The 21,103-nt window shown below is 45.1% G+C and overlaps 1 protein-coding gene across 2 annotated transcripts in view; it reads left to right on the forward strand.

The window, feature by feature from the left end:
• The window catches only part of LOC124554034, a 112,981-nt gene that overhangs the window by 36,877 nt on the left and 55,001 nt on the right, over window positions 1–21,103 (forward strand). For both annotated transcript variants that reach the window (XM_047128068.1, XM_047128069.1), the window contains exon 2: window positions 20,320–20,938. In XM_047128068.1, coding sequence (XP_046984024.1) covers window positions 20,331–20,938 — 608 coding nt within the window. In that variant the 5' untranslated portion in view covers window positions 20,320–20,330. The remainder of the gene's footprint in view (window positions 1–20,319; window positions 20,939–21,103) is intronic.

A 21,103-nucleotide genomic window follows, 5' to 3' on the forward strand; every position in this document is an offset into this window, starting at 1 on the left:
ACAACCTACCTCCATGTGTTCATTTATCAAAGCATAGAAAATTGCGGCACAAGTATCTGGCATAATTTTCGATAGACCCAGTTGTGAAATAGCAACACAATGCTGCAGATGACGGTATGTAGGGCCAGTAGCTAAGTACCTTAATGTTGGCGCTGATTTCTCATGCGGTGCCGCAGCTCTCCCCATCTGTGTCTCCCGTCTTTGTAGTAAAGGGCTCACGAAGGGGGAGCAAGTGCTGGTAAGTTTCTCCATCCATTCTTAGGTAATTGTCGAAATCACCACACTCTAAAACTGGCAACATTTCTAGGTGAGAGTCTCTCCTCTCTTCTTTGCAGCCATTTCTTCGTCGAAAATGTTGGTGTCCTCCTCCTCTTCTTGCTCAAGCAGCCGTATAGTTTCAGAACCGGAAGTGCGCACAGCGACAGCCAAACGACGTCGTCGTCCACCCTGTCCCGCTCCACACAGCAGACTGACAGTCGGTTCTGCCACCGCAAATCCGCGCGTTTTCTGCCGGGAGAAAGTGTCCTGTGGGACAGCGCTTCGTACGAACAATTTGCCCGCGGCGGGAAATGCGCGCGCTCCCGGCTACGCCCTGACAGCTTCCCCTGCCGGCAAACCGCGCATTTTCCCCCGCGGTAAAACGCCGTGTCGCATAGCGCCGACGGGGAAACTGCCCGGGACGCTGAGCGCAGAGACGTGGGCGGGAGGGAGGGAGTGGGAGCCGCTCCACGCCCTCAGGAGTGGAGGGACGGCAGTCGGGCTGGCAGAGGCCGAACCACGCAGTGGGGTCGCGAGTGCCAGTTTGTTCAGCTCTTCCAGGCGAATTGCGCTGCTGAACTCACGGATAGTAATATTCCCGTGTCACGACAGGGTGGCGAGCGAGAATGTTACCGGATCGCTGCTGAGTGGCTGTTTCTGAGACACTCGCCACTGGCCAATCTCTATTCTCAGAGTGCGTGTGTCCGTGACGTCCACAAATGCGCCAATACTTTGTCAGTTGATTTTGATTCATATATTCTGCTAGGAAAACATTATCTCATGTCTTCTTCAGTAGCGTTCGTATATGAGCAACTTACTTTCTGGAGTTCAGGTTTAAGAGTGCCGTTGGCGACTGCCCCACAGGTGGTACAGGGCGGCGCGAGGCGCACACAGACTGTTTCTGCAGCGTCGTGGCGTGTCCCCAGTCCAGACCAAATGCTGCCGAAGCTGCCGACACAGGCTGCTTGTAACACTGCAACCGGTTGTACGTAGCGTGTGCAATCATACCAAATTTGGTATATTACGTGCTATGCCCCAAAAGAGCAAACAGTCCTGTCCCGGAAAAGCCACGTATAACACTTCTGTCAAATACACCTACTGTCATACCGTAACCTCAAAACTGGACGCAGTTCGTATAATGAAATTATTTTTATTCAAGCAGTTGTAGTATAAAGCAACGGAGCAGTGTTACCTTCTGACAGGAATTTTGTTATGTTGACCGTGTTGTACCTAACGGAGGTGGTTTATCGGAAGTGAAACACAAAATTACGTAAATATTTAAACAGTAACAAACAATATCTTACCGATCTACACTGTTCAAAGAATAAAGAAAACGGTCGCCAGCCTAATTAGGCAAGAGAACGATTGACATTCTTGTTCAACAAAATAGGTGTGAGTAACTTCACGGGACAAACACAACCTATACTTCGCCACACGCGAGTGCAATGAACTCTGGCACCTGAATACAGCACGTTCACGTTAAGGCTGGAGCTACCAAATCAGAACAAACCATTTGCATAAATATAACAGATAACAAAACACACTATTACCTTGAAGACTGTAGAATCGTAAATTGGACACAGATTTAATATTACTTTTCAAACAAATTCCTATCTGACATGAAATATGGATATGGTCCACAGCAAATTTAGTTACTCTGCGTAGATTAAGTCTTTCGCTACTAAGCACCTTTCTACTTAAAATGAAAATTAAATGGAATTAACCAACAGATTACTCCTCACTGTCTTTTGAACAAAGAAATTGTTTTAAGTGGACTTTCTATGTATCGTTATCTAGCATGAGCACAATAGACAAACTGTTGCTCCTGTTACACCATTAACGGTCACTTTCAATACACAAGAGGAACCCAGTATTGTACAGAATTTCACTTGAATAGCAAGAGTAGTAGAAACTACTTTGAGTGGAGAGGGGCCCTTAATCATGACCACTGTAGCAGAGCATACTAAACACAATTTCAATACACTAAAGAAACAAGGCCTTAACAAGTATGAACACGTAACCTTCAATAGTATTAGTTCTCAACTCTTACTGCAGTAGAACACAACTCGATGTGGTTATAAGACAATAGCTCGCCTTTGGTTGATTTTCAACAGACTGCACTGTCATCATTTACTAAGCAAACTTCATAAGCCGCAGTTTTGAGGACTTTCACTTTAGAAGTTGGCAATAAAATTTTGATAAGCAGTTTTAATAGAGAAATTACTTTCAGCAAGCATTATTTACTATGTTACTCAGTTGTGCTAAAACACAGAGCTTTAATGTTCTTTCAATAAAGACACTCCGTAATCACTTTAACATGGGAAGGACCCTAAGAGGTTGTGTGACTACGGATAAAAAAATCAAGGTAGGTATAAGAGAGTACCTTGTATTTGTCCGCACTAAAACATCCAGTGAGCTGATCCTTCACCATACACTTCTACTATTCCTTGGTTCCTTTTCAGTGGCTGCGCAATGTGGTGGCGATTGCATGTAGGTAGGTGGATTTGCAGGTAGAACTGCTGGACTCTGTCATTTCTTGGTGGAGATGATACATATCAATTCAAAATTAGCTCCAGCTCTTTATGCATCCATCCATCCGAGGCATTGGAAAGCGCCACGGAAAGCCTCTCTCGGTACCAGCAGAATACACAACTTTTACATGAGCAGTTGACAGTTTGGTAGCTCGGCCCCGACTGACTCTTGGTTCCACCTTTCTGTCCATGCCCACCACGTTTAGCGCGTGCTACGGAGTTCCGTTCCCGAGGGGAACCACAACACCTTTTACATATGAAATAACTTAAGAACCCTAAATGAAGGTCAGTAGTTTACATAACAGCAAACAAACGTTTAAAAAAACAGAACATTAGCATATATTGACATTTCTACAAAAAATTATTTAAACAAAATTACAATTATATACATTAAGTTTCGTCTCCCTCCGAATGAGACAAAGAATTTAAATGATAGATACACTACATTGCATAGAATCAAACCATGACATCAGAGTTTTTACAAAGAAAGGACTATACAGTTTTGTCATCGATTCAATCAAACATCATTTACAGAAACTCGACGATCTGACATTAAATAAAACAAAAGGCAAAATGAATCAGTAGAGCATTAGAGCTATGGTGTTAGATGCTGCATATCGGCGGGCACACTTCTCTGTACGACATGCAGCCCGTCTTGTTCTCTCTAGTGTGTTAACTTTATTCGCAAAAACGTGATACCTCTTTTCGGTAGTTATATGCAGACATCAGTTTAAATACGTACAAGCAGAGACGAATTTCAAAACTATCGACATGTGCTGTGTTTTACCTGTAAGGAAGACGCAGTTTTCACATCGTTTAAGTGACATCAGAAGACATCAATGTGTGCGACACCGCCCTGCTAGCGTCATTCACGAGTGCAGTTTGCTGCTGAGCTCGGAATGGAAATGAAAGAAAATTACAGGTTGCCTTAGAAACGTCCTTCCTTCTGTGCAAGGAATGACAGCTGAAACTACCGCTCGCGAAGCAGACAGCGTAATTTCGAAGTAGAGACAAATCGCTATCAAAGTACAGGTGGGCCACGTCACAGACGTATGCGCTTGTTCGCGCCCTGACAAGACTGCTGTGGGAAATCTTAACCCAATAGTCTCCGTCTCAGTCAGTGCACGATAGTTCCAACTGCATATTCCAGTGTATTCAACTAGATCCCTAATCGAGCTAAAGTAACGCCTAGATATTCTGAAACAAATAGAACTCGATGGTTACAATGGCTGTGTCAATACCGTCTCTGTATCACATTACACTGCCCTTGGGAGATGCATACACTCTCGTCTCACGATTACAGCTGCGTAAATAAAGCGAAATGGATTCGCATTTCACGAATCTGGATTTATGTGAGCCGTTTGTGGCACATGGAAGTTTGGGCGGGATTTGGGTTCGAGTCCCGCTCCGACAAAAAGTTTCATGTTTCGCAAATAGCGGACGTCAATTCGGATTCGCGAAATGGGAATAAATTTCACAATAAATGTAAAACTCTTTCCAAGCTAGATGAACCACAGATCGGTGGTAACGTTTCTACTGAGGTTATGTTTCTCACACGCAGACAGATTGTCTATCGGAAAAACATCACAAATTGCAATTTTGTAAGTTTTTTTAGTGTGTCAGATGTGACGCTTGCATATCTTCCGTATAAAGGAGGTAACGGAATGAACCGTGAACGCTTCAGGGTTGCGTATACTGTTGTAAAACTTGCTGACATTTTAATTTTGTGACGCACGACAGATGAATCTTGCGTATCTGGACATGTTTAAAGTTGTGTCGTACGGCGTGGGCGGCTAGCTCAGCTGGCAAGAGTGAAGCTTCCGCGCTGGAAGCCTCTTTCGGGGCACAAACGACACAACAGCCAGAATACTCGGGTGCGGCTGGCGTCCTGTTGACAGACAGGCGCGGAAGTAAACACTGTGTCCGCAAGCCTGGACACTGGGGAGACACACAACACAGCCGCCGGGAGAGAGCGGTCTGCCGCCAGGGAGCGGCCGTCCGCCGGTGGAGACCTCTCCGTCCGCTGCGGCCAGCCCGGGCTGCACAGAGGCCGGGACTTCCCCGAGCAGCTGACGCAATGCGGCCACACCCGCGGAAAACTACTGGCAGTAGTGGGTGAAGGAGGGAGGGGGGGGGGGGGGGGAAGGGGAATGTGCGGCAGACAAGGCGGCGCGCCGGCGGAGCGCAGAAAGGCCCTGGTGCTGAAAGTACCCTCCACCACACACCGTAAAGCGGCTGGAAGTAGGTTACTTTCTCCTTTTGGATCACACCCCAGCTGTGCCGTCGGATTAGAATTTTCTCAGGTACTTGCCAAAGTGACTTATGACATGGAAGTTGTATGCTTTGGGTTTTCCGCAATTTTGTGATTAAACTGCCCTTAATCCACTCACTTGGCTCGTACTGCTTCAGAGCGCAATTTCCAATTATTTTACACCTTGTCCATAATTCCTTCACGTCCATCACATCGAAATTAAATGATGCCTATTCATTGCCTTAAGATACTAATACCTGCTTATCTACTATATCCATCATAGATATTCTCCTAGGCTTCGTGAAGCATGTATTAGCTTCAGTAAGCATCGTCCCTACGTTGAAACAGAGATCATCAATTCCTGTCCTTACAGTTGCAATATCTATAAAGTCAGGTCACTTTGTAGTTTCATCGTCTAAAACATTCCCAATGTGTGTGGGTTCCCGAAATAGCGGCTCAAGACAGTTCTCAGAAAAAGCGCAGTAGCACTTTCTCTTGCGATTCCACTTGGTTTTCTATCACATGGTCGCATCTTTCGATATCTGCTATTTTGACGTTTGTGCGATTATTAAAGGCGGAACTACGGACTAATATTCGTCAGTGAAACAGTTTTGGAAAAGGACGTTTAGTATTTGGGGCTTTTCTCTGTAATCCAAGTTTTTGAGGTTTTCTGAGGAATTGGATGAGGAGTTAAACGTAATGGACAGTGTCGTGGAAGGAAGATACAAGATCATCAACAAAAGCGATACAATGTAGCCAGATTATATTAGGCGATTCTGACGAAATTAGTTTAGGAAAAGACGCTAAAAGTAGTAGGTGACCTTTCCTAGTTATGCTTAACTGATGGTAGACAGAGTAGAGAAGATATAAAATGCACACTGGTAAGGGCGAAAAAAGCGTTTCCGAAGAAGAGAAATGTTTAAAATTCAAATATAAATTTAAATATTAAGAAGTCTTTCCTGACAGTATTAGTGGTAGCCTTTTCTGGAAGTGAAATGTCGACGATAAAAAGTTCAGACAGGAAAGGAACAAAGGTTTTAGATTGCAGTGCTACAGAAGAATGCACAAGAATTGATGTGTAGATCACGTAAGTAATGAGATACTGAATAGAATTGCCGCGCAAAGAAATTTGTGACACAACCTGACTAGAAGAAGGCATCAGTTGACAGGACACATTCTCAGACAGCAAGGGATCCCCAATTTAGTAGTGGAGGGAAGTGTAAAACAGGAGGGTTGGGGTGGACAGATGGTTTCGACCTATTTATTCACTTAAAGCGGGACTAAAACTTCCTGGTACCAGTACATCCTGTCAAGTTCGTAGACAGGATTTGCCTTCTAAATTCGTTGAATGCTGCACATAAGGCTCTCCTTACTCTAATTTAGTTCTGCTGTGGGGTTTTGGCCGCGCGTAGTTTCGCAGTGGAGCTGTGTTTGCCTCCTAACGCTGGTGCGGAACCTCGGCGGGTGTCGGCCCTCCGTCACCACTCTGGCCGGCGCACCCGTGCCGGAAGCGTGTCGCACAGTGCTGCCGAACTCTGCCCACTGGTGCTCAAGACAGCCGCTGGTGATATTTTCATGCTGACCCCCACATAACCTGCCGGCCTCTGTATGCGTATTTACAGCCGTCCTGAGTGATGCTGAAGGGTACAGTTACCAGTTTGATCTCTTGCTTCAGACGTTGTTGTGGAACACAACAGTGCAGTGATACTTTAGAGGTGATTAATCTTCTACTTGTTGAATATTCTACTTTGGTAAAGTAATTAGTCAGCATCAAGCCACGTCCGATGAACCCCGTACAACCACTCACACGAAGAAACATACGTAGCTAAAGACGGGGAAGTCGCACCGTTCACACCAATACTCAAGAAAGGAAATGAGAGTAAAGCGATGAAAAACAGCCTCACATCACTGGAATCATTCTGCAAAATAATTTCGAAAATGAGTTACCTCAAAGAAAGCGATTTGTTCAGAATAAATTTCTTGTAAAGCACAACTAGCTCTTTTTTTCACACCAAATAACGAGCGTTGTCGACAGAGGATCTCAAATCTATTCCATATTTATGAATTTCGAGAAGGCTCATGACAGCGGGCCTCACATGCAACTTGTAATCGAACTGCGTGTCGCCGGCCGCTGTGGCCGATCGGTTCTAGGCACTTCAGTCCGGAACCGCGTTGCTGCTACGGTCGCAGGTTCGAATCCTGCATCGGGCACGGATGTGTGTGATGTCCTTAGGTTAGTTAGGTTTAAGTAGTTCTAAGTCTAGGGCACTGATGACCTCCGATGTTAAGTCCCATAGTGCTTAGAGGCATTTGAACCATTTGAAACGGCGTGTCCAGGGAGTGCCTTCCCAGTTGTGCGACTGGATTCGTCATTTCCTCGCAGAAAGGTCGCAGTTCCTAGCCATTCGAGGAAAGTCATCGAGTAAAACAGAAGGTACATCTATGGTGCTCCGAGGAAGTGTTGAAGGTCCTCTGCCGTTCCTGACGTACGTAATTGCTCTACTAGATAATCTGAGCAGCCATTTTAGACTGTATAAAATTATGACATTTACCGTCTGGTAAGGTCAGCAGAACATGGGAACCAAATGCAAAATGATTTGGAGACGGTAACTTGTTTGTACGGATACTGGCAACTGATCCTACATAATGACGTGTTAAGCTTTATGCAAAACCGACTGAAATTTCCATTACGGACAACTTAAATTTGAAAGAACACACAGAATATCTTGTTGTGAAGGCGAACCAAAGAACGCATTTTATGGGCAGAACACTTAGTAGATACAATAGAGCTACTGGAGAGACGGCCGACACCACGCTTGTACCAAGTTACTAAATTACCAAATTGGTGATTCCTTGACGTCTCCTCGTTCGGAATGTTTGCTGTGGTGAAGGGATGCTTACCAGATGCGATTGACTGAGAACATCGAAAAAGTCCAAAGGAGGACAGTTTGTTTTGTTTTATTACTAAGTAGGGGGGAAAGTGTCACGGATATGACACGCGAGTTGCGATGACAATAAGTGAAAGGCCATTTCGTCGGGGCGAGATCTTTTCATGAAATTTAGTCACCAGTTTTGTCCTGCCAATACAAGAATACTTTGCTGCATAGTGAAATGACCATCTCAATAAAACAAGAGAATTAAAGTTGTCGTGGAACGTCTTGAAGTGTGCATTTTTCTCGCGCGCTCTTGGGAAAGTATAACGGGAAAGAATTAGTCGCAGGGTAATTCGATGAACCTTCTGCCAGGCTCTTAAGAGTGAATCGCGCCGTAATCATGTACACGGTGAAAATGTTGTGTGGCATAAATTATATGAATGACTCATCTGGAAAACTTTGTTGCATATTGCATGGTAAAATGTAAGTAAGTTCTTGATGCGAAATTGGACGAGAAGTGTATCTATACTTTAGGGGTATCTTCGATGTACATCACCTGCGGAAGTACGCAGTCTTACCTGTCGGCTCAGAATTAATTGGGGTGAAAGTCTGTCTACTTGATATGAGAATAAGGAGCTGATTTTTTATCTTTTTATTAATCAAATTTTTATTTGATGTTTATTATCTTTATAGCAGTTTACCGTCGGCTGAGAACGAGTGGTAGCAAAGCTAAACAATCGAACCAACAACGATAGTGAATAATAATGAAAAATGCAAAAATAATTCTCAGGCCCGTCCTGTGTGGCCGCGGTCCAGCAGATACCGCCACGTTCTTACACACCACGGCGGGGCGCGGATTTCTGAGCAGGAAAGCAACTGCTGGGAGAGAACCCACGACCCCTTACGCCGGTCCAGTAGTCAGGACTCTGTAGAGGACACGGCAGTCAAATACTGTCTCGACACGAGCAGAGGTCACTGGGAAGGTCTTGAAAAAAGTGTAGTAATTGGTGTGGTAGGGTCTTTTCTCGCATTATGAGATGCAATACCCACTCTTTACATGACGAATAGTACAGTGTTTCCAGCTGATGCCAAAGTTTATGAACGTGGCTTTTCTGGAACGAAATTTTTCAGGCAGGACTATACAAAACTACTATGACGTCAACAGTTTTGTGCGGTGATCCACAGTGTTGGCCTTACACTGAAGCGGCGGAAATTAAACTTGGTATTTGACCCTAAAGTAACTGCAGCTTACGGGGATGACGTTTTGATATTCGGTTATTTTGCGCCGTTGTATTGTAAGAAATTGCGCAGGTATATCGAGTGTTCGGTGGCCTTTTCTGCTTTGGACGTAAGTTTCAATACAAAGTTAGCAAATGTGGCACCAAAGCGCCGATAGTATGAAACCGGATACGACGACTGCTCAGTGTGTTCTGCCTCAGCCAATCACAGCACAGATGACACCCTCTTATTACGAACTGTTAAATATTACTACCGCTTACTGCGAAAACTGCTGCTGCAAAATAAACATTTCGACCGTCGTACTTTGCGCAGTACATAGGAGCAGACAGGAAATTTTAAGCTGTTGCATGGACACCAGGGCAGCAGGCAGTCAACTGAAACGCTATAAGATGAATGGCCAGATCATGCGAATTAATTACGTTATGTACTTGTGACCTATGAGCTTCTCGGTTAAGACTGAAATCAAAATAACTACGGAAAATACAGGCGATGACGTAGGGAGAAGCCGGCCGGAGTGGCCGTGCGGTTCTAGGCGCTGCAGTCTGGAACCGAGCAACCGCTACGGTCGCAGGTTCGAATCCTGCATCGGGCATGGATGTGTGTGATGTCCTTAGGTTAGTTAGGTTTAACTAGTTCCAAGTTCTAGGCGACTGATGACGTCAGAAGTTAAGTCGCATAGTGCTCGGAGCCATTTTTGAACGTAGGGAGAAGCGAGCGACGGAGATGTTCATTCGTTAGGCAGCGTTCTGTCGCTAGCGTTGCGTGTGCTCGCTTCTCGGAGAAGGGAATGAAACGCTGCCACGAAGCGCCAAGGTCGTGGCGTTGCTGGCGGCGGAGGGGTCACGTGACCTGAGAGCCGCTGCCCCGGGCCGGCCCGCCGCTTGTGGGACAGCGAGGCGGCGCTCAGTCGCTTTCCTACGGGAGGGTGGGCGAGTGTGCGTGTGGGCGCAGCAGCAGCAGCAGGTGGGGACGACGCGCAGTCGCCCCGTGCTGTCTGAAGGGTGCGAGATTTGTTTGCAAAAAATGTTGCAACTATTGCCGGTACTAATAGTTGAGTTCAGTATAAAGAGCGGCAAAGTGCAGACAGCTGTTACAATTGACAGTATGTACTCAGTTTAATCTCAAAACAAACAAATTTTTTCGTTGTAGTGATCTGAAAAGGCAGCAACATGCATTTCACAACTCATTTAGGTACAATAAACTCGGCTTGCTACTAAGTGACAGAATAGAAATGAAAGAAAATTACTTGCTCCCTCCGACACGGCCTCTCGCGAAACAAATTTTATTGCACGCAACTTCCTGGCAGATTAAAACTGTGTGCCGGGCCGAGAGTCGAGAACTCGGGTCATTTGCCTTTCGCGGGCAAGTGCTCTGCTGCGGAAGTAGAGCTATGAGCAGATGTTTTGAGTTGTGCTTCGGTAGCTCAGGTAAGCCGGCACGGTAGCTCAGCGTGTTGGGTCAGAGAGGTGTTTGGCCTCTGTAATAAAAAAACTGAGTCCAAGGATCAACAAACGAACCTGACCGAATGTCATGTGACGTAGTGACGTACACAACGATCAACAACGAACAAAATGCAAAAAAAAAAAAAGTGGTAGAGCACTTGCTCGCGAAAGGCAAAGGTCGGGAGTTCGAGCCTCGGTCGGGCACCCAGTTTTAATCTTCCAAGAAGTTCAATATCAGTGCACACTCCGCTGCAGAGCGAAAATTTCACTCTGGAAATTTTATTCCATGTTTAGAAGTGAAACTCTGACTGAAAGTACTCTGGTGAAGTAAGTAGGATACTTCGGACTCCGTCTTTGCTAAATAAAATTCGTTTATATCGACAAGCCTACATCAAACTAGAAATAGGCCACGTCGTCTGTACAAGCCTCTTACAAATAGTTACGTAGGTGAACCTATTTCGTTAAATAAGGCGCCTCAAACGACTTCTGGAGGCAACAAAAATTTTATTCTCAGTATTTCGCGCTGTTATCGCGCGAATTTAAAAGTTATGTCGTAAACTGCTCGCTAAGAGTGTTTAAAGCCCTCTTACAGCGAGACAAGTATTACGCTGAACGAGACAGATACGGAGATTGCCATCGCATCTCGTGGAGCCCAAATAACCCACGATACGTTCGTCCATTGTCTGGGAATGACAGCACTTGGGAACTTGCAACAAAGTTTCAACATTATCTCAAACCTTGTCAAAAGTTTCTCTCGCTTCCATGCATAACGTCAAATATTCGAGACAGTGGCGCATTTGTAAAGTAATAGATTACACATGTAGTATAAGTGCGAGTTGTAGTCTTGACAGAATCGGGCGTGGCGTGGGGTTTATACTGGATGTGACTTGTGAGACTCTGCACTATACCTCATGCCGCTGTAGGACTTTCAGCAAACTTTAACACCTAAGTCTGTATGTACGTGCCGGCAAGCCGCGTGGCAGTGTGTGGCAGAGGGTACCACTGACTGCTCCCTTCCGCCTTGGCTGTGCCGCTCGCGAGTGGTACGTGGCTGGCGTCATCGGCGGTAAGCCCGTGTGTAGGCTGCAGTTTCTCGTATTTTCTCGTCGCGCTCATTTCGCCGCAGGCCTGAAAGCGTCGAGGAGACGCGCTTGCACTGCGGCACTGCGGTTTGTCGGCAGGAAGCGGGCGTCCGCGCGGTGGGTGCAGATAAGTGCGCGTCGCCAGTCCAGGGTCGGCAGCGGCGGGAGGTGACGTCACGCGGCCACGCTGGCGATAGTCGGCGGGGGTGGGCGGGAAGCCAGCGAGGCGCAGAGTAGAATGGCCTCGGTGCACGAAATACCCTCCACCACACACCGTAAAGTGGCCTTAGGTTTGAAGATGCAGGTGGTAGCTCATTCCTGCTACATTATGCATCGCAATATTAGTTTTTAGTACTTCATGTTTAGATTTGATTGCTACGGCTAAGGGGCGATGTAACGAATTAACAGTTATGCAGATGAGAGTATACCGGTACATTCGTAACAGGAAACACTGGGACCACTTAAAATTTACCGTTTACGGGTGGAACAACAGTTTCCTTCAGATCGTATAAATAATACAATTGTTGACATGCTGGCGTACTTTGACAACACAGATTGTACGGTTTTGTGGTGAATGTGGTTCGTCGATTGGCGGTCGGCGTCCTCCTTCCTGCTCCACGCTTCCGCAGTGCGTTCCTGCCGCCACCGAGTCCGCGGCACTCCCACCAGAGCCCCGCTGGTGCCAGCCCGCCCGTTGCTGAGGAAGGGCCGTCTTTAGGCCTGGGCGCGACACGACGCTACAGCGCGACGCGCACGAATCACGCGTGTCCAGCGCAGGTCGAGACGCGTGCACGTGTTTTGCACGCGCCGGCTGACGGCGCTCCGCGCTGACAGAAACGAAGCGCGCGCACACTGTAATCTTTCTCAAACGATTTTACAGAAACTACTCGGTAACATTATTTCATTTTTTACTTGCTTGTTGCGTTATATGGCAGCTTCGTGGCCAAGTGCCCATCATCTCGCTAATTGTCATACTTATTTCGATATACACATTATAGTAAGAACTTCGAAAAGCCTGCAATGAAAAATAAGGGTCGCTATGATTTTGCGTTTGGTTAAACCATATGTTGTTGCGTTTGAAATTTAGCCAACATGCTGAATTTTTGTTTAGACTTGGGAGGAGGTCTCTATCTGCCTCCGATCTCGAGAAAACGGATCCTATGTAGCGCGCTCACTTCCAGTCTCACGCCCGCGAGAATGAAATACGCGCAACATCTCTCGTATCTCCTAAACCGCTCGAGACATCGAAACGAAAAGTTGGCGAATGATAGCACACAAGGAGAATATTTTGCTAATTCGTAAACACAGGGAACTTTATATTTGGCGATATATCAGTACTTATACTTACCTTCTTATTTTTTTGACTCCATTGGTACTAATTTGAGTTATCGACAGCTAGCGAAACAAGATTTTCCTTGTTGTTGTTGTTGTTGTGGTCTTCAGTCCTGAGACTGGTTTGATGCAGCTCTCCATGCTACTCTATCCTGTGCAAGTTTCTTCATCTCCCACTACCTACTGCAGCCTACATCCTTCTGAATCTGCTTAGTGTATTCATCTCTTGGTCTCCCTCTACGATTTTTACCCTCCACGCTGCCCTCCAATAGTAAATTGGTGATCCCTCGATGTCTCAGAACATGCCCTACCAACCGGTCCCTTCTTTTAATCAAGTTGTACCGCAAACTCCTCTTCTCCCCAATCCTATTCAGCACCTCCTCATTAGTCATGTGATCTACCCATCTAATCTTCAGCATTCTTCTGTAGCACCACATTTCGAAAGCTTCTTTTCTCTCCTTGTCTAAACTATTTATCGTCCGTGTTTCACTCCCATACATGGCTACACTCCACACAAATACTTTCAGAAAAGACTTCCTGAGATTTAAATCTATACTCGATGTTAACAAATTTCACTTCTTCAGAAACGCTTTCCTTGCCATTGCCAGTCTACATTTTATATCCTCTCTACTTCGACCATCATCAGTTATTTTGCTCCCCAGATAGAAAATCTCCTTTACTGCTTTAAGTGTCTCATTTCCTAATCTAATTCCCTCAGCATCACCTGACTTGATTCGACTACACTCCATTATCCTCGTTTTGCTTTTGTTGATGTTCATCTTATACCCTCCTTTCAAGACACTCTCCATTCCGTTCAACTGCTCTTCCAAGTCCTTTGCTGTCTCTGACAGAATTGCAATGTCATCGGTGAACCAGGAGAACAGTTTGTGCCGAACATGCGTGTAAAAGTCGACGGTTTGCGAAACTGTTAGCGCGTTACGGAGATGATAGATAAACTCCAGTGGAAGACTCTGCAGGAGAGACGGTCAGTAGCTCGGTACGGGCTTTTGTTTAAGTTTCGAGAACATACCTTCACCGAAGAGTCCAGCAGTATATTGCTCCCTCGTACGTCTCGTGAGGAGACCGTGAGGATAAAATCAGAGAGATTAGAGCCCACACAGAAGCATACCGACAATCCTTCTTTCCACGAACAATACGAGACTGGAATAGAAGGGAGAACCGATAGAGGTACTCAGGGTACCCTCCGCCACACACCGTCAGGTGGCTTGCGGAGTATGGATGTAGATGTAGAAAGAATTTTCTACGCGTAACATTTTTTTCTGTTACGCAAATTAGCCATGTGGAAAACAAGGAGTAAAATTCTACAGAACGAAAGCAACATTCATTTAACGCTAAGTGTGTGTGTGTGTGTGGGGGGGGGGGGGGGGGGTCAGCGTAAACACCACTAGTCCTGCACATTTGGTTCTTTTTCCTTTTTTTAGTCCAAAGTGAGTTTGTGAAAACGTGCCTTCACATTTTTGAGGAAATAAAATTACTATTTCCGCTGGATGGGCAACTAGTTTAAATGTTAAGTCATTTTCTATTACTTTCAAAAAATACATTTTCATTAAAACTTAATCTCCCTTTGTACTGGTTAAAGAAATCTACGCCAATTGGCATTTTTATACATCGATCAGCGATTATAAGGAAGTCATGGAGTACACGATTTATTTTCAATCGCAACAGAACTTCCTGTTTAACAGGTTTTCAACTTTTCCTGTAGCTACAATTATCTGCAGCCCCGTTACTGGCATTATTACAACTTCATTTCTATTTGGCAACGATCCTAACAAACTTTTACCCACAGCACGTAAACCACTGCCACTATCTGCCAAGCACTGCACTTCTTCGTTCCACACTTGCAGACTGATTACTGGCTGACTCAACACCTTCCCTTCATTGCTGGTGTCAGAACCCTGCTCCAAAAAATCGTTCACAACCTCTCTTCTATCGAAATCTTCCATGTTTCCAGAAATTACACAGATTTTTGCAGAATTACCCACATCACTTTTCTCCCCCATACTATTTATTCTGTTCACTAATGAGAGCTCAAAAATTTTTTTCCGGCGTTTCGCCATTCTCCGTGTTCTCCTTCCCCACCCACCCCCCCAATCTCTCTCTCTCTCTCTCTCTCTCTCTCTCTCTCTCTCTCTCTGTCTCTCTCTCTCTCTTTCATGATTAGTTGGCTGACCGCCATTTTGGTCACAATTTTCCTGCCTCTCCCTTATAGCCTCACAAATGTCATTTATAGACAATAGTATTTCTTCTATACTGACATCACCAATCTCTTGTAATTCTGCAGCTTCTGTACTTATTCCTTCCCCAGAACATGACTAGACTTCAACTTGGTTGCTAAGGACGTTCTCCGCTAATTCATCACCCGTTTCGTCTGCAATACAGTGCTTATTTTGTGTCTGTCCAAAAAATCTCCTAGACCTCCGTTAAATGTACAGATGTGTGTATATAGCTCGTTTCGTCTGTTGTTACTACCTTCTTCTGCTCCTCACTCACAGTCCCAGCCTGTTTAGTTCTAACACGTACAAAGGGTTTTGCTAGCGGGTTCAAATTACTACTTCCCATCTTGTAAACGCTAGCCCTTTCACAGACGGCATTTAGTTTAACGGATTCTGTACCATTTCTTAAGTTTACCACCATTTGCTGTCACCTTGGCGCATCATCATCCTCTCGCACCGGAGAATACGGCCGATAATTGAGCACCTGCTCCCCATTATTTCGCCTATCATTTGTTGGGTAGCGCCACCTCCTGCTGTTTCCGGGGTTCACACCAATTCTGTTAACGTTTGCATTCTGCCGCGGTTCTGCATTATTTGGTGGTCTGATGTTACGATTTGCATGCTGCTCCTCATGGAACAACTTGTCAACTCTCTCCAAACAGCAATGAATTTATAAACGTCATCCCTAGGCGCTGCAATAATTTTGTTTCGCCAGTTCATGGGCAATTTACCTTCCAGGCCCATAACAATTTCTTCTGTCTCGGCTTTGTTGTTTAAATATGAAAAGTTTGTCGTCCATTTTAACGCAAACTTTCTTAAGCTTTCCTTCCTAGGATTAAACGTTTCCCTAGCCCAGAAGCTATTTAGCAACTTCATTTGTTTTTGCTTGCCCCAAAATTCTTTAAAAAACGCCTCTTTAAATATATATAGAATATCGTACTGTTTAGTAGCAATAACCCCCCAAATTCTAACCTCTTCCTAGAATTGAGAGGTAATGAACCCTATTTTTTGTCTGTCTGGCCACAAACTAGGTAGAACTCCTTCGAAGTCATTCCAAAATTCTTTTGGATGTACATTTTCTGTTGAATCAAAACTGCCTGTTAGCGACGTATGATATTTCAGATAATGCTGCTACAAAACTACACCCACTACTGTTTGTTCCATATCTGAGGTTAGTTTCAACTTGGCATAATCTACTGCTGTACTCACCAGACTTATTTTCAACCTCTTCTACCTGGTTAGTTAGCTGAAGAACATTTTCTTCTGTCTCGCCCATTCAGTCGGACACACTTCTTACTTCAGTCATACATTTGGCATATTCAGAACTGATTTTACTGCCTAACAGTTTGTGATCTTAAAACACACACACACACACACACACACACACACACACACACACACACACACTACCGCCGTTATTTTGACCTAGTTTCTGCACTCTATCTTTTATCACATCTGCCCTTTGTTTGTTTCCAATAGCAACTTTTTTCAAGGCATCTGTTAATTCTTTCTCTACAGTTCTAGTGGATTGTTGGCAGTTATTCTCAACTTCAGAAATTTTGCCATCCACTTTACTTTCTAACGACTTCAGATCATTTTCCCACATATATTTTAAAACCGCAGTCTGCTTTTCAAGTTTTCCATTGATGTTCTGATCAGTTGTTTCAGCCAAATTAGTATGTCCATCTTTCATAGAATCCATTAATGCTGCAAACATATCCTCTTTGTTCTATTTTCTGCTTTACTGTTCCCTGTTTATCTTTTTCCTTCGGTACCATTCCGAATTTGGTATCCACATTTGATTCAGTAACACTACCAATATTGTCATCATGCAATTGATTTTTACCGATTTCATGCGTAATGTGACTTTTTTTCAAATTGCTCTGAGCACTATGGGACTTAATTGCTGTGGTCATCAGTCCCCTAGAACTTAGAACTACTTAAACCTAACTAACCTAAGGAAACCACACACATAGATGCCCGAGGCAGGATTCGAACCTGCGACCGTAGCGGTCGCGCGGATCCAGACTGTAGGGTCTAGAACCGCTCGGCCACTCTGGCCGGCTTAATGTGACTTTCAGGATCTTCATTGTCTCCACTAGTTACATCAACTGACGTACTTGAAGCAAAGTCTACTTCACCGTCCGTAAGTAACAAAGAAACATCCTCAAAAACCTCCTCTTTTACTTTAACATCTACTCCTCTCTGTTCAAGCGTGCTAGTTTGTGAAGCACTTCCACTGAATGAGAATCCTTCTTTTTTCGTATTTACAAAATCTTTATCACTTACCATGTTACTCAGTCTGCAGCTCGCTCGCGCGCGCACACACACACACACACACACACACACACACACACACACACACACACACACACAAAACAGTTCTAACAAACTCATCTTTCGTCGAATGCTGCAGCCTCGGCGTGCAGAAACTGAGTGTCAGACCTCCTCCGTCTGCCGCCGTCCCAGTTTCAGGGTCCCCGCTTGTCGTGTAAGTTGGTAGCGCTGCCCTGCCGTATTGCTGCTCGTTGATGCCGCTATGAATGAATTTATTTACCTTCACTGTAAAGCACTTTTGAGACATGTAGCACATGCAGACATGAAACTGGCAAACGACTACTTCCTTCGGAGCTCATACTACACACGACCGTACCATTGAAAGGCTGGGCTCTGACTTCTTGGATTGCTGTAAGCATTCTCCATTTGCAAGAGAGGAGATGCGTGAAGAATACTCTGTTGTGATTGCTCAGTCTGCATTAAGGCCAATACAAAAATATTATTCTCCTGTGTTAGCGCGCTTTTCTCATGACTAACAAATCAATAAACAACACACTCGAACTGTACTTTTTTCCAAAATATTTGACATTCTGATACTTTATTTATACTTTACGTTATTAACTGTTTACATTTACACTGAAATTAGCTTCCCTTTACCATAAACATACTTGACACACTATAATACAAAATTCCCCGTCGTCTTAATTCACAGTGTATTAAAAATTTCTCACGTTACTTCGTACGGCGTTTGTCACTATAACAGTGATCTACATATTTACTTTAGACCACATTCACACATCATCCACACTACTAAAAACATACACAAAACTGTACAACCATAAAAGAAAAATCCTTCAAGAAATAAACAGTACAATTCACTGTTTCTTGAATGTGTCTGTCCGCTACTGTACCCTGGTGGATGACAATTTGAACTACGTACTCGGCTGAACCCACTTCACGACCTTTCACGGTGAACGCACGTCAGTCTCCCGACGCACGGGCTTCATCCCCTGTGTGAAGCAACTCCTGCAAGGGTACACGCATGACTGCTTGTTAAATGACGAATAATACAGATTCAGGTCATAAAACAGTGTTGTTTTCTTGAATAACAGGAGAAGTAAAGAGAACATCTCGTTGAATAGAGTAATACTATAGTTCTGTACAGCCTATTTAGTATTTTGGTAGACGTCTATTTCAAACCATTTCCATACCAAATAACATTGCACTGTAGAAAAAAAGATGGAAATAATGTCCTTGCCGCTTCTGGAGCTTGTTCTCCAAATGAAATATGCTGAAAGAAAAGGTAAAGCTTGAAAATGGTATTATTAAAGATCTGCTGTTATTCACCAATGGCATCAGTCGGACAGAAAGGGTGTGATACTGCTGGAACCGACTAAGGATGGACTGTACACGGTGAGTCACCTAACGTTACCGCTGGATATATTTCGTAAACCACATCAAATACTGACGAACCGATTCCACACACCGAACGTGAGGAGAGGGGCTAGTGTAATTGTTTAATACAAACCATACAAAAATGCACGGAAGTATGTTTTTTAACACAATCCTACGTTGTTTTTTTAATGGAACCCCGTTAGTTTTGTTAGCACATCTGAACATATAAACAAATACGTAATCAGTGCCGTTTGTTGCATTGTAAAATGTTAATTACATACGGAGATATTGTAACCTAAAGTTGACGCTTGAAACATTGTCCCCACTTCATTGCAGGGGCCCAAACAGCTGCAACATACATCGCGTTTCTACAGAATGATCTGCCAACGTTCCTCGAAAATGTCCCCACTGGAAACGCGTCGACGTATGTGGTATCAGCATGATGGTGCACCTGCACATTCTGCAATTAACACTAGGCTGGCCCTTGACAGGATGTTCGAAGGGCGTTTCATAGGACGTGCAGGACGCATAAATTGGCCAGCCCGTTCTCCTGATCTTACATTTCTGGACTTCTTTCTGTAGGATACGTTAAAGGAGAATGTGTACCGTGATGTGCCTACAACAACTATGAAACAACGTATTGTGGCAGCATGCGGCGACATTACAGCAGATGTACTGCGGCGTGTACGACATTCATTACGCCAGAGATTGCAATTGTGTGCAGCAAATGATGGCCACCACATTGAACATCTATTGGCCTGACATGTCGGGACACACTATTCCACTCCGCAATTGAAAACGGAAACCACGTGTGTACGTGTACCTCACCCCTCATGGTAATGTACATGTGTGTCAGTGAAAAAGACCAATAAAAAGGTGTCAGCGTGTGGACGTAATGGGCTGTTCCAGTCTCTTCTGTACCTATGGTCCATCACTGTTCCCTTTGGATCCCTACGTAATTCGGTGCTCTCCAATACAGACGATTGAACAACAGAGGAGTGGTATTCAAGCGTCAAGTTTAGGTTACAATATCTCCGGATGTAATTAACATTTTAGAATGCAACAAACGGCACTGATTACATATTTGTTTGTATGTTCAAATGTGCTAACAAAACTAACGGGGTTCCATTTTTAAAAAAAACGTAGGTTTGTGTTAAAAAGCATACTTCCGTGCGTTTTTGTATGGTTTGTAGTAATAAATTACACTAGCCCCTCTCCTCACATTCGGTCTGTGGAATTGATTCGTCAGTACTTGATGTGGTTTACGAATTATATCCAGCGGTAACGTTAGGTGACTCACCCTGTATTTGTCAACTGTCGCTGGAGACAGATGTGGCTGTCACTCGTAGAAGTATTGTCAGTCACCTGTATGCTGAAACGGCTGCTCCGTGTTGCCGTGTTTCAGAATCGTCCGCAATGGAAGCAGTTAAGGACATCACAGAGACGGTGGCTGTGGACCTGGGGGACCTGCTGGACGCCGGGGACGACGCCATGGTGATACTCGAGGCAGGTGAGACTCGGCTGGTGGTGCACAGGGCCGTCCTGGCGGACAGGAGCCCTGTGTTCGCGGCCATGTTCGCCCACGACACCCTCGAGGCGAGCACTGGCGTGGTGAGGATTGCCGACATCGGGGGCCCGGTGCTGAGGCAGCTGGTCTCCTACCTGTACACCCAGCGGGCCCCCCAGCTGCCCGGCACGGCCCCCCAGCTGCCCGGCACGGCCCCCCAGCTGCCCGGCACGGCCCCCCAGCTGCTGGCTGCAGCAGATAAATACGGGGCGTCGGGGCTGAAGGCGGAGTGCGAGCGGCAGGTGGCCGCTCAGCTGACCGTGGAGACCGCGGCGGCCGCAGCCGTACTCGCAGTCCGCCACTCCTGCAGTGACCTCAGGCGAGCCGCCATCGAATTTATTAAGGCACGTACCCACGAGGTGATGGCCACTCAGGGTTGGGCAGATGCCATGCGGAAGCAGCCGGAAGACTTGATCGAAGTGAGCCGGTTGCTGTACGATCCACCACCACAAACCAGGTAAGTGTGAGACAACCCACTGATTAGTGTCTCTCGGTTCTAGGTGTGTGTATTTCCAACTGTGTAATTTTTCCCACTGAATTTTCGTAGATGTGTGTCTGCTGTAAAATACACCATCATAGACAGTCATTTCACGATAGCTCACAATGCTATCATTACCCTCGT

The sequence above is a fragment of the Schistocerca americana genome, chromosome 11 (genome assembly GCF_021461395.2).
Source record: "Schistocerca americana isolate TAMUIC-IGC-003095 chromosome 11, iqSchAmer2.1, whole genome shotgun sequence".
Taxonomy (NCBI): Eukaryota; Metazoa; Arthropoda; class Insecta; order Orthoptera; family Acrididae; genus Schistocerca; species Schistocerca americana.